Raw genomic sequence first — 14,634 nt, forward strand, 5'->3', positions numbered from 1 at the left:
TATAGGATTTTTCCATATAACAATGGGAGGTATCCAGTTAAAATTTGCAAGCAAGTTACAAGTGTAAATAGAGAACTTTTACAAATGTTAGGTACAAAGGGGAGAAATTTAGATCTTAATTTCATCCCCAAGAGAAGAACAAATAGACAAATCTGTTGAGGTTGATAAAAACAGAGGATAAATCTGAGAAGTCAAACATATGTTTAAGAGAAATGTCAGAAAGATACACAAAAACAGATGAGGCAGAAATTGAATTCCAGGGCTGGGAAGGAGGCTCAGTCAGTAAAGTACTTATTTTGCAAGCATGAAGATCAAGACTGAGCCCCAGCACTGTGCAAGAGGCTGAGTGTAGTAGACATCACTTAACTCCAGTGCTGGAGATGAGGACCTCACAGACTTAGAAGACCTTTGGATGTGACTTCTTCCCAGAGCAGCCATGCTGCTGGGTTAAAATTCTTCCACAGCTTGATTTTTGTTGTTATCTTCCTAGGAATAAGTCAGTGGAGTATACAGTGCATTTGTTGTGTGGCTATAGCAGTTCTTGCTAGGTTACTTTAATGGCCAGTTGATTGGAGAGCTTGTAAATTAAAAGCTTTGAATAAATCATCCACCAATTCGTTGAGTAATTCTGTGTGCATAGTGAAGTACACCATTACTCTAGAAGAACATTGATTTTTGGTGATCTTTCTTTCAGCTGGTTCTATTCCTCAAGGTTATTTTGGGGTGACTGACCCCAATGCTTTCTCAGTGTTTTATTCCTAGGCACATGGACAACCCTCTATGTCTTTGTGTCTTCTGCACTCCTAGATGCACGGCAGGACACTTCCTAGTCACCTAGGGCCTCTCATTTTGCTGATTTTTTTTTTCTGGGAACAGGGTTCAGTCAACACATATGACATGAAAATTACTCCTTGCTATTACACTGGTGTTTCTTGAATAAATGATTCTTGTTCTAGTTAAGTTCTGGAGTTGTAAAAGAAGAAACACAGATGGCTGAGAAACACTTAAAGAAATGTTTTATATCCTTAGCCATTAGGGAAATGCAAATCAAAGCTACTATGGGAGTCCATCTTACACCTGTCAAAATGGCTAAAATTTACAAAACAAGTGACAGCCAATGTTGGTGAGGATCTGTATCTGTGCTAAGAGGAACACTCACCCATTGTTGATGAGAGTGCAAACTATGAAAATCAGTATAGCGGTTCCTTAGGAACATGGGAATCAATCTACCTCAAGTTCCAACTATACCACTCTTGGTCACATATCCAAAGGATACTTTATCCTACCACAAAGACTATTGCTTAATCATGTCCTTAAGGTAAGGCCAAGTACTTCTGTTATTTAAAAATAGAAATAAAATGACTCCCAATGCTATTCTATTATTCACATAGATCAGTGCCTTGTTCAGCATCATTAGAGAGTATTCCTCCTGCAGCAGATGGGAACAAATGCCAAGGTCCACAGCCAGGCAAAATGCAGAGAGTGAGAAACTATGGACAACTAGGGCCTGAATGGGATGTCTCCATCAAACCCCTTTCCTCAGAGCTCAGGAAACCCTGAGGAAAAGAAGGCAGAAAGAATGTAAGTGCCAGAGGGGATGGAGGACACCAAAAAAACAAGATCCCCTAAAGAATATAAATAAAAGTACATATGAACTCACAGAGATTGAGGCATCATTCGCAGGGTCTGCATGAGGTCCTCTGCATATATACTATGGCTTTTAGTTTAGTGTTTTTATGGGATTCCTGAGTGTGTGAACCAGCGGGTCTCTGACTCTTGTGCTTTTCTTGGGCTCTTTTCTTTCTGTTGGTTTGATTTATCCAATTCTGATGTGTTAAGTTTTGTTTTATTATTACTATCTTATTCTATCATTTCATTTTTATTTTATCATCATTACTCTTTCTAAGCCTTTTTATAGTCTATTGGGCGACAGAAGGGAGTAGATGCAGGGAGGTGAGGAGTAACTGAGAGGAGTAGAGGGAGAGAAAACCATAATCAGAATATATTGTGTGTAGGGAAAATCTATTTTCAATAAAAGGGGGTAAAATGTATTTAAAAAGTCGTAGAGATACCAAAAAAATGTTGATTTTGACAAACTTTTCACGGCCTAGCCTGCTTCTATACTGCAGTATATTTTAAATGTCCTCATTTTGTACTTCTGAAAATTTGGAGGTGTTTCTTATTAGTGGTTTTTTTTTATTAAAAAGCATTTTTGGTGCATAATTCATAGAAGGTTTTGTATTCATTGGCTTTATGTCAACTGACAGACTTGACTAATGTTTGCCTTTTGGTTGCCTTGACAGCATGGCTTCAGAAACAATGACTGGCTGATATGAGTGTTAATGTCCCTTCTGAAGCTGGGAGACAGAACATCCACACTTCTGGTCTACCACCTTCAGTTTTGTTCATCTTAATTAAAACAAAGTTCGCTTCAATGTTTCAATTGCCCTTCCAGGTCACAGAAACAATAGATGCAATCTGACTTTGTTCTTAATGAGCTTATGGCATTCGAAAGGGTTTAATATTTTCTTGCTAGTAAAAAAGGAGAAGCCCAGACTTTAAAACAATGTAGTTCGCAGAAAACTGGGCCTACATTAGGATCTTTGCTGAGACAGAGCAATAATGCTATTATTAAAGCATTCTGTGAGCCCAGGACTGTGCCAAGTGCTGCGCATAGATCTCTCCATGCAACCATCCTGAAACAGCGTACCCCAGTTTCAGACACTAGCGCTGGCACTCACAGATGAAGGAAAGCGACAGACCCGGCCCTTGTCATCTTTACACCAAAAACAAGTCCGACTTTAAGGCTGCATCAGCGAGCAACAAGACGTAGCCACTTAGTGAAGAAAATCCTTAGGGCTTTATTGCTGCTACATGGAAAAAAATTAACTTTAAAAAACAATAGCAGCAGTCACAACAGCCACAGCATTCCACCTGAAACACATTGCAAGGTTTCTTATTTGTTTTGACCATGGCACAGCCTAGTGCAGATGGAGGCACAGAGCTCTGCCACGGTGCAGCAAAGTACTGAAAGCAGAGACAGGAGAATGGAGGAGACACTCTGTGCTTCAGCTGCCACATCTGGAAGTCACCCTTCCGGGGTTTCCCAGGTCTCAGTCACGTGACCTCCATTCAGGCACATGGGAGACAGTGGTATCAAGTGTCCTGTGCATGGAGGATTCACTGTGTAACCATGGAGCGACTTCATGCTTACATTTGCAATTCGTGACACACATCAGACACTCTTGAAGTGCTAACTGCTATCAACAGTTAATCCTGCTCTTCCAGAAAAGATAGGTCCAAAGGCTCGCTCGCAAATTGAATTTCCTTCTACAATACTAACTGATTGAATATTAAACAGACAAGTAATAAATGCAGACCATGAGAATGAATAACGTGTCATGTGTCCCACAGATAGATACCTCAAGCTGAGCTACTCTCTGAAAACACGCATGAATTAATGTGTACAGTGCTGCATTTTTAGACATGTATCTCTCAATAGATAGTGGGACTATGGGAAACATTTTTCTCACAGTTTTGTTCTCATGCATTAGTTTTAGCACTTAACAACAGTGGTACTTGAGGAAGGACATTATTGCCCTCCGTTGCCAAGTCTCTTCGCTGAAAGGTGACAAGTCTTACTAAGGACAGAAGCAAAATAAACAGTTTCCCAAAGAATATAACACAGAACTGCACTGTTTTATAACTGCATCTCCACACAATCAGTTCAATAATTCGCCTTGAGTTTCAGACTGTGGCAGCATCCATTCTGTAGCTCAAGAGAGGGCAGGACTCCACCACTTTAGGCAGGTGTCACAGCAGTCGCTCCATGTACTTGGACAGTTGAACTCTTGGTTTTATACTTACACCAAATGAAAAAGCTACCCTCCTTTCTTTTGTAAAATAACTAAGTGATACACTTCTCTAGCAGCCTTCAGACTGGTCTCAGACACTCTGTAAATGCCTGAGTAGGTGACTTACACAGGGACAAGTGACTATGAGGTATTACAGAGAGTGCCATTTATTCTCAATTCATAAATCAGCTCATAAGGGCAGAAGTTATGTTTAACAGGATGCTGTCAGCTCAGTGTCTGCCTGAGGCAATGGATGCAGGATAAAGTGCAGCGTTGTGAAATTGGTTAAGTCACTAATCCCACTCCTTTTATTTATAGAGAGCTGTGGGGAGATGCATGCTGTTTCTCACAATGAGCCCTGGTCATGCAGCAGAAAAGGCATCCTAGCGCTGGACACTATGTTTACATTCAGAACTACACTGCTGTTAGCTAACACTGTCCTGCTAAAGGTCATGGCCAACTAAGAACATCACTAGCCTACTAATACACAGCGGCAGACTAGTGCAATTCTGCATTTCACTAGCTCAGTACTACTCAAAACAGGTCATCAATAGGGCAGGCACTGCACATTTTAAAATTCCTAAAACATAAAAACTGCAGGGTTGCCACAAGTACCTGAATTGTCTGGAGTAGGGGAGGGGAGGGAGGGAAACAGAAAGGCGGATCCCGGAGGCCAATCACTCCAGCCAAAACACAAGGAAGCTGCAGGTTCAGTCTTAAGGGAACAGGGTGCAGGGCAGAGGGTGATCAAGGAAGGCACCCAGCACCCAAAAGGTAATTTATTGAATTTTAAGGGATTTTAAAATATAACCCAAATTTAAAGAAAATGAGATCTAGAATCCTGTGTGTAATTTTTATAAATGATGAATTTTAAAAATAATATTTACATTTTTGATGCCTAGGAACAGTTACACAGCATACTTTTTTTTTTACAGTAATTGTATTCCTTTGTTTTTCAGCTTATAATCAGTCTTCTGTTTAACTTGGGGAGAAGCAGAGGCCTGCTCTTACTAAGACTTCACAACAGCTTCTTCCTGGTAGAGGTTGATATATAACTTACACATTATGATTGATTCTTTCCTTCTTACTATTGCATTGAGATACCAGATCCATAGTCATTGCTGAGCTACATTCTCAGCAGTTCAATCAAGAAGTAAAAAGTTAAAGTAGCTAACACTTATTGATTGAGCATACAATTGTCAGGTGACAGCATTCGTGAACTTGATAGATCATGTGGCTCCCAAAATCAACTTACAAAGGATGCATCGTCATAACTAACATGTCACAGTCAAGAAAACCAGTGAAGTGAGCATCTGCTGTGTCTAGGTTTCTAACGTGTGCACCTGAAATGTTGGCTCTGAGTGGCTTCGAAGCATAACCTCTGTCTCCCACTGGAGTGAGGTTACAGTCCCACATTCTGCTACCATCCATTTGTCTCTTTCAATAGTGCAAAGACAGCTCAGCGCACGTTCCTCTCATCTTTCCACTCATTCATCATTTTCAGCAACTGATGAATTACTTTCCACAGCCAATTCATCAGTCTTCCGAGTAAATGCAAAGGGTTTTTTTCCTTATCGATGCACGATCGCCATCTAGTGGCACGTCTTTGGTAACATCGGGATATTTTCTAAAAGAGTTACTGAAGGTTTTTCCCAAGTCTTCACACACAAATCCCACCTAAGAATTTACAGAAGGTACATCCATATGGAACCAATTTAGTGTAAGGGATACATAACAATAATATGCTGTTTGAACTATACTGGCTTGACTTCATAAAGACTCAGTAGATTATTTTATGAAAAAGTTTAATGTAACTTCAATTTGTATAAAACCTGCATAATTGTATAATATTAGTATATAAGGTGCTGAAGGAATGCTCAGTTTTTTGCTGTACAAACACCTGGGTTCAAATCTCTAGGCCCTAGGGAAAATCTGGGATATTTCCACGGGTCCCTGTATTGTTTGAAGGGGGAAGCGAGTAAGGGGAAATAGACAGGCAGATAAGAAGAGGCCAGCCACTCCAGCCACTCCAGCCAAAACACCAGGAAGCTTTGAGCTCAGTCTTCAGAGCAGAAGATAGAGAGCAAAGGGTAATCAAGGACGGACTCTGACATCGTCCTCTGGCCTGTGTATGCATATGATTCTCATTTTCTTTCTTTCAGTCATACGTATGTTACAAAATGCCAGGAGTACAATTACTTAGTAAATAACCAGTAAGTAAGAAAATGCAGCCAACACTATTGACAAATAAGAAGCACCTGGCGAAATAAGTAAGCTTCAACACACACGTGGACGCTTGAGCAAGCAGTGGCTTCCTTCCGCTCTAGTTTGAGGTATTGTCTATGATGTAGCCACCTGACTTTAGCTTGCTCACTTCAACCTAATTCCTATAGCCACTCAATCTTTGGATCCATAGCATCTCATATTTAGATCATTATTTCTGACTGATTCAAAATCCACTTCTGTTAAAATTGCAACACAAGACCTGGAAGATTTGTGTAGCCATATGTAGTGTGGGAGGCCTAAATGCTTAGTTGTACGTAATCATTTAAAGTGCGTTTCAGTATCTACCATCTATTAACATATGATAAATGTCTTTAAAGTTGGCTTGTTTGCATTCTCCGTGCTTTTCCAGCACGAGTCTTCTCACTGTACTCTATATCCTTATAAACGTGCAGCTCAATTTCATTTCCTAGACTGAATCCTGTTTTCTCTAAAAGTGAGCTCCTTGATAGGTATTCAACACCAAAGGATCAGCTCTAACACGTGGACTCTTGACGGTAACACACACACACTCCCAGGGAGGTCAGGCCTACCTGAGGAAGCAGACCAATGTGCTGCTGAGGGCTACGCCTGGCTCCCACCCCCTCCTCACAGCCTGTTTCCTATGTGTCTTAAGATGAGTAGCTTCTGTCACACCACACCATCCCAACACCACAAAGTTCTGCCTCAGCCCAGGCCCAGAGTTTACAGCGCCAAGGACTGTCAGCAAAAACCTCTGAAACGGATCAAGATAAAGCTGTGGTTTTTAAGTTGTGTTTTCTTTTGTATTTTGAATAAAAGGATGAAAATTGAAAAAAAGAAGAATAAGAGATTATGAATTTGAACAGAAGTAGGAGGGCACATGTGAAGTTGGAGGCAGAGAAGGGAGGATGCATATGATGAAAATTTAGTACTAATGTCTAAAAGTCTCAAAAAGTAAAAAATTTAGATTTAAAAAATTATAACTGACCTAAAGCTTTTTGTATGCTCAATTAATGAAGTTGAATGTCAATATATTCTACTATTGAATATTTAATGTTATTAATTTCTCTGTTTTCTTACAATTTTAATTATTATGCAGGTTATATCTCTCACAAGGATTTAGTATCTGAGTCTAATGACTATGAATTTTGTCATCATTGAGTCGTCTTTGTAGGTCTTCGGTTTGCTCTATAGTTTGACTACATTATCTGAGACTTCAAGAGAGATCAGACTTACGTTGTTACCAGCAGCCTTTCTTTGTCTGGTGCTAACATAGTGATGCCTGTACAACAGGTGTCAATGGATGAACAGGAAATGATGACTAACCTTGGCTGGTTAGGTGAACAACTATCATATCAAGTGGTATTAGCCTCTAAAATGTGTTTTAAGTTTTACTTTTTAATATATGTTTGTGTTTATGTTTGTGTCTGTGCCTTTCTGTGCCATGGGTGTGGGTTCTTGTGGAGGCCAGAAGAGGTCATCACATCCCTGAAGATGGAGTTTCAGGCAGTTATGAGCCACCAGCATGAGGGCTGGGAACCAAACCTGGGGCCTCTGGAAGACCAGTAGGCATTCTTAACTTCTGACCTATCTTTCCAGCCTCAGCTTCTGAAAAGTTGTGAGTCATTGTGCAGGAAAAAGCACTCTTGCTACTGCTCCGGTGCTCACAAGAAGTTGGCTGTAAGAGCCTATTTCTTAAGACATCAGACACCAGTTCTCATGTTGGTGCTGACCAGGAAACTTTCTCCTTGTTGGCAACTATAAAGACAGTTGGAAGGGGAAAATCTTCAATAAGATTACCCAGCTGTGAACATTGTGAACTACAATGACCAGCGTGTCAAGACATAACCACAGACGCAACAGTGGCACAAATGTTATGGGGTGACCAACTGTTTTCTGTTTGAATTTAATGCCCACTCCACAAGAAGATAAGCATGTTTGGTACTGTAAATCTGGTAAAGAACACATGGCTGGAATCTCACAGGTCTAATTGGTAAACCTGCTAATTATGCTAAATGGACACCATATCAAAGTGATCATTTAACTTGTATCTTCATACCATAAGTTATTATATCCTTCAGATCTCATTAGATTAGCTTCTTTTGCAGTAAATGGTGGTTAACACTGAAACTCAAAATTGATCAAAGTACAGAGAGTAAGTATTAGTGGAATATTCAGTCACAGGACAACTTTATCACAGCCTTATCCCAAAGGCTCACCATCATGGAAACAGAATAAAATGACTATAAGAACCAGAATTCAGGAAGGACCAGAATGAAATATCATCTTCTGGATGTGGCAGGACAGCTGTACTCATGAAGGCACAGCAGCTGTGGCTGCATGCACAAGACTTGCACACAATCAAGCCAGCCAACATGCCAGTGCAGAAGTAGGCAGGGACCGGGAACCCTCATCCCAAACTGAGCATACACCGACAGGTCTTTGGCTGCTGTGGATGTACTCCAGTGGACAGGCTCACACTTGTGATTATAAGGGCAGGAAAAAATGGTCTCTATAGGTGAATCTTTTAAAAAGCACAACAGGAAGCTGAAATTGGAAAGGACTGGGAGGTAGAGAAGGCTCTAGGAGAAGTTAAGTGCAAGAATAAGGCTGCATAGCATCAAAATACATTGTATGAAAATTGAAGAATCAATAAAAACATTGTCCTTTTTACAACTTCCAAAGGCTTTGGTGAATCTGTTTTAGAAAAATTATCTATCTTATACATATAATGTTTTTAAAAGTAGCTCTGGAGTTGGCTAAGAATGTATCTATCTGAAAGTTATAGAATCTACCAAAGTTAGCAGTGGCAAGGACTATGATTAAATTTCTTAACTACAATTGATTCCATTGGATCAAGGTAGAATACAATACCATGTATAAAACAATTTACTTATTTTTACCACTTTCCCTTTTAAAATTTGGTCATTTCATACATGTATATAAATGCCTTTCGATCATTTTGTCCCATTCTATCTCTCACTTAGATCTTTCTTATTCCCAACAATGTTCAGTTTTAAAACACATATATGAAGACAAGAAATAGTATCTTCGATAATAAATTGCTTTCATAGACTAACTTAAGCAGGGAAAGTAAAAAAAAATCAAGTGTCAGAAATTTAAATTTCAGCAATGATGAAGCTCTATAGCTGTCTGCATAAACATTTTATATGCATGTAGTTCAAGGGTCTGAACTATAAACTTTTTCAAAATTTATCTCTACCTCAAGAAAAAAAATAACAAAACATTTTGGTGGCTTTTAAAAAAAATCTTCTTTCTTCAAATATATGAGAAGAACATTTGCCATTTAAATCGCTCTCTTAACAATGTATTTCCCTCATTACTTTCATCTCATGCACTGTAGAGAAGTAGTGTGGCAGCATTCACAAACCTCCAGCCATCAGAAAGAGCTGAATGTAAATTCCTATTAAAAGTGAATAATGATGTATCTAACCTCATTTTAATTCCTGTAATTGACTGGGGAAACAAGAAGATCTATTAAAAGGACCATTGCTGGTCAAGCACTAATGAGAAAATATCTGAGTCCCTGGCTGCTATGGTAACGGGGCATTATCCAAATCTGATCAGCATGCCTAGTAGCTACTGAAGTGATAGGCTGCACTTCTAATTGCATTGCTAGATGGGCTCTGGGCTTCTCGGAGCTGAGAGGGTGGGGCAGCTCTGTTGATCAGATAAGGAACACATGACATATTCATAAATTAAGTTCAAGCATGTAGCACTAAGGATAAATTAAATGTTGAGAAGTTTTCAAAAATTACAAAAAAAAAATCCCACTTCAGCCTTCTTGTTGCCTTTTCAGAGTTTTGAGTAAGAATTATTTTTTCAATCTAATTTAAAAATTGTTAACGCAAAAGAAAATGGAAGGAAACACAAAAATGAATAAAAAAATCTTCCTAAGGAAGAAACTTCTAGGTAGAATAGGTTAGAAATGAACCCACAAACTGAAAGTGTCCCAAAGTAAGTAGGCCACAGCAGAACAAAGTAGAAATAAGAGTATTCAAAACTGTTGTAAATAAGAATAAATAGCAGAAATTAGCCAGCCTTGTCGGCAGATTGATACTACGGAAGTGTGGGTAGCCCTCAGTGCCACCTGTGTCCTGAAGAGCATCCTTCCTGTCAGTGCATGAGAACTGGGTTACACAGCTTCACTGAAGACTGAAGTGTCTTCAGATCTATCTGTGTCTTTAATATCTTGAATGCCATTGGATTGTATGGGAAATTGATCATGGCCTTCTGGTCCTTTTAGGTAGATAACTTAATTCTACAGGAAAACCTATAGATACCAACAGACAGAATAAATGCTGGCAGGCATTCCTGACTACAATCCCAAGTGCCCTCTCAGAGCTGGTACACAAGCATCATCAATAATGCGTGTCCTGGAATGCTTGCTACTCTTGTTAACTGTGTCAGCATGTGGCCTGGGTTTCACATGGATCAATATCAAAAGTAACCAATCTACAGTCAATATAACAAAAGCCAAAAGCACATTTATGTAGAACATTCTACAATCTGAGGAGGGTGTAAAATTTCAAAATAAACAGCTGTTCTTTCCAAGGCACTAGGAGGTGTAGAAACAGGTAAGTCCCTCGCCCTGAAGGACTCGGGCTACAGCGGGAACGTGTGCACTGACCTGGGGTGGAAGCAGCAGTCCGACAGCCAGTCAGTATGACCAGAGCCCACAAAAAGTACGTTGCCCTTTGGGATGCCCACCATCTTCCAGAGGCGATCCTCACTACAGGAGACCAGAGAGTCTTGGCAGGGGTGCATGACGATGCTGCACAGGGAGAAGAAAAGGGCATTACGGATGGATGATGGCTAGCGCATTTCGAAGGCAAATAAAGAAATGCCAATGAATACTCCATTTTTCAGCAAGGCAGGCCCACAGAGTCTTTACCCAGAAGTTCAAAAACAGACTCTGTATCCTTCCTATAACTCCCCTAGCTTTCTCATCATCATCAATCTAATCAACTCACTGAGTCTCAGATTCCTCACTTAAAAAGTGAAGTAGTTGACTTGGGTGGTCATGCATATAAAATTCTGGAAGGAAAAATTGTACTGGTGGTGGTGGTGGTGGTGGTGGTGGTGGTGGTGTGTCTTAGGATATTTAGTCTAATAAAATATTTATCACAGAAAAAAAACAGAAAATGATTTTCAGGATGCAGTTTGTCTCCAATCAGGTATTATTTTGTAAAAAGCTAATGAATCATAATTATTATAGTTTTATAATAAACATTATTGAAATATTAACTCAGTGGCCCACTAACTTTATAGTGGAGAAGAAATCAACTCTGCAAGCATACTACTTAAACTAGTTTTGGCCAATGAGTAGTACACAAGTAATGAATTCCAGATGTATAAGGTAATTCCAACTTTATAAAGGCCTAGAGGGAAATGAGAAAGAATATAAAATTAATGATTAACACATTCAACTCTATTATCTGAACTGTACCCCATCACTCTGACCATTAAATATAGGAGCTAAATTATTGTAAAATTGAGTCTACAAAGTTAATTCCTGATGTTTTATCTATGGCAATGCTTTAATCTTATTTACACAGAGTCTCATCTATGCCTTATGATTCAATTTAAGTACCTATTAAAATACCAACTTCAGCAGTAGTAACAAAATGTTCAATTTCTCCTTGGTCACTGAAGTTCTGGTGCATAGCATGCTTACTCACCTGGATAGTGCAATTAAACAAAACATGATTAAGAAATAGTACTGCACAGTCATTTCTGTGGTGTAGGAATGGCTGTGCTATTTTGTTCTGTAACACGGATTCTAGGGAATCAGCTCCTGAAGAGATCAATTACTCTTGGTCATTCATGATACAATTCTAGTCTCACTATCCTTTCCATCAATGCTGTAAAGCCTCCAGATTCCTTTACATTGGCCTATAGGTTGGTGTCAGAGTTCAACAATGTGCTTTGTTTGTTTGTTTGTTTGTTTGCTTTGTTTTTGTCTTTTTCACAAAATCTCAATCACTTGGTTTTACCAATAAAAAGTCGGGAGCCAGACACTGCAGTGAAAGCCTGCTAGCTAAGAGAGGCAGAGAAAAAGCCAGCTTAACTTTCTCCTCAGCTGATGTCCCAGAAGGAATGCTCCCTCTCATGCCATCCATTTCCAACAACCTCCATCAAACACAAGGTCCCTTCCTTCTACTTCCTGTGCAGCTCTCTATGCATCCTTCTGACTTCCTGTTACTCTCGATGGCTTTTTCTTAATAATGCTATGTTCGTTCCTGCCATACGGTTACTTGCTCTGCCTCTTAACATATGGTTGACTTTATTTAATCTTGGTTACAATTTTCAAAGAAAAACTCTTAGATTAAAAGTATGTGGTAAGGCTAAGCCATACCACAACTAAAAACAGATTTTTCCAGTAAATAACATAATCTCTCAGGGTTCACAATGTGATCCTGCAACAACATGCATTCACCATGATCCAGGCTCTACTTATAGTGAAACTACATTACCTATTTATTCAGTATTTTACTGCTTAAAATAAAGATAATGGAAAAATTATTCATATTTCAGTTCATCACAATGTTGTTTTTGACTTTGAGAAGGCCAATTCAAGAAAGAAATTTATTATAACTCAAACAGATAAAGGCTGCATTTATGGAACTTAATTTGAAGAAAACTATGATGAGAGGTAAAAATGTCAGATTGAAACGAATTCTGTATTCAAATGCACACTAGAAGGCACAGCAAATCCTTGGAGCTACTGAGTATGATATATGTTGGCTCCCAGCTATCCTGGCAGACACAGGCACACTTGACTAGATGATAAATGACCATCTTTAAGTGAAGATAACTAAAATCATTGATGTCTTTACAAACTTTGAGAGATAAGTTCCCAAAATGACTTTTGTGAGGAGAGCTATTTGTAGAAGGCAGAGGGCAGGGATATAAACAGAAACTCAATAAAAGCAAATCAGCTTGGAGGCGTCCTCCCTGGCCCCCCTCAGTCCCTCCACCTTCATGCTTCCTATGTCACAGGGCAATATCTTCTACCACCCCATGTCTGTATGTATGCACATGCATGCCCACACACTTCTCTGCAAGGGATACAGTCCAAGTCACCCTTCCCAGTGGACACATAAAATCACAAAACACCCTACACTTGGTACATTTTTTATTTTCCTTATACGCATATCACTTATGATAAAGTTAAATTTAAAAATCAGGTGCAGTAAGAGAATATAGCAATAACTAAAGATGAAAGAGAAACACATAGCACATTTTTGGTCATGCCTTCCACTCACAAATGACTGCCTTTTCAATTTCTGTTCAGTGCTTTCCATACACTGTGGCCACAGCTTTTGAAGCCAGACAGATGACAGCTAAGCAGGCACAGACATACTTTTCTCCTCATTTTTATGAACAGATTTATTCTTGCCCTGGATTTTGGTAATGTTTTCTTATTTATTGATTTACTTTAGCAATATATGTATTTTCTTAGTAAGCCAAGAATGTTCCTCTCTTCACTTAAAGCAGGTACTTCATGGTTTTGCTGAGTATATGACTTGTCCAAGTCAGAGATTTTGCACTTGGGCTACTATAAAGTTTTAAAAAATGGTTATTTAGTTACAAGGACTTTGATATCATGACTCTGTTGAATCCTATCACAAAGTGACAAATGAAAAGGCAGTGTAAGCAGAGTGTATTTACTGGTAAGAGAGATGTTCCTTATTCCAGCCAAGATGGAGCAAGCAGTCTAACACAAGATTCTGTTATGTTACACATATATAATCATATGCATTTTATATGTCATATTATTTGTTTTTGAAATTTTCTCTTTATGATTTTGGGATCATAGCTGACCTTGTGTACCTAAAATCATAGAGATCAAATTCACACACTACAGGCTGTTTCTGTACATCTGTACAAATGTATGTATGACTTAAATATATGTACATATATGTATATATAATACTTTATGTCCATGTAATTGTGCATGAAATATATATTTGTATATTCTTTTTTCCAGAAAATATAGGAATACTTCAGTCAACCATTGATATTTCATCCTCCAAAGGATTTTAGTTCATCTGTGACTCAATCTTTAAAAGAATAGAAATATTAAATATAAATTGGAAGTTAAGAATAATAAAAAAGACATGTTTGAATTATTCATTGAATACAAGAGGTGAAAATACAAGTTCAATCATTTGGGAGCCAATGACTAGGAATATTTTACCAATGAGAAGTAAAGCATCATTCCTAATTCTGTTATTATCACCATCACTGTCACCACCATCATCATCATCATGACCACCATCATAGGTTTTCATAATCAGTACCATCTCATCAGCTTCATTATCACCATCATCAGCATCAATGTTAATAATATCAAACTCACTTAAACTCCCATACCCTGGACTAAATACATAATTCTTAAATTATGAAATCTCACAAGATTGTTTTGTTTGTAGTTCAAGCTCAGCAGTGTCTGGCACATCATACCTACTTTATAACTGTATGTCAGATATATGACTGAGTGACTGGCACT

The 14,634-nt window shown here is 38.7% G+C and overlaps 1 protein-coding gene across 3 annotated transcripts in view; it reads right to left on the reverse strand.

Annotated features, from left to right (window-relative positions):
• Positions 1 to 14,634, reverse strand: part of SPAG16 (sperm associated antigen 16) — an 819,872-nt gene that overhangs the window by 448,238 nt on the left and 357,000 nt on the right. For all 3 annotated transcript variants that reach the window (XM_084779848.1, XM_084779847.1, XM_084779850.1), the window contains one exon: positions 10,750 to 10,893. In XM_084779848.1, coding sequence (XP_084635974.1) covers positions 10,750 to 10,893 — 144 coding nt within the window. The remainder of the gene's footprint in view (positions 1 to 10,749; positions 10,894 to 14,634) is intronic.

The sequence above is a fragment of the Acomys minous genome (assembly GCF_964271855.1).
Source record: "Acomys minous genome assembly, chromosome: 4".
Taxonomy (NCBI): domain Eukaryota; kingdom Metazoa; phylum Chordata; class Mammalia; order Rodentia; family Muridae; genus Acomys; species Acomys minous.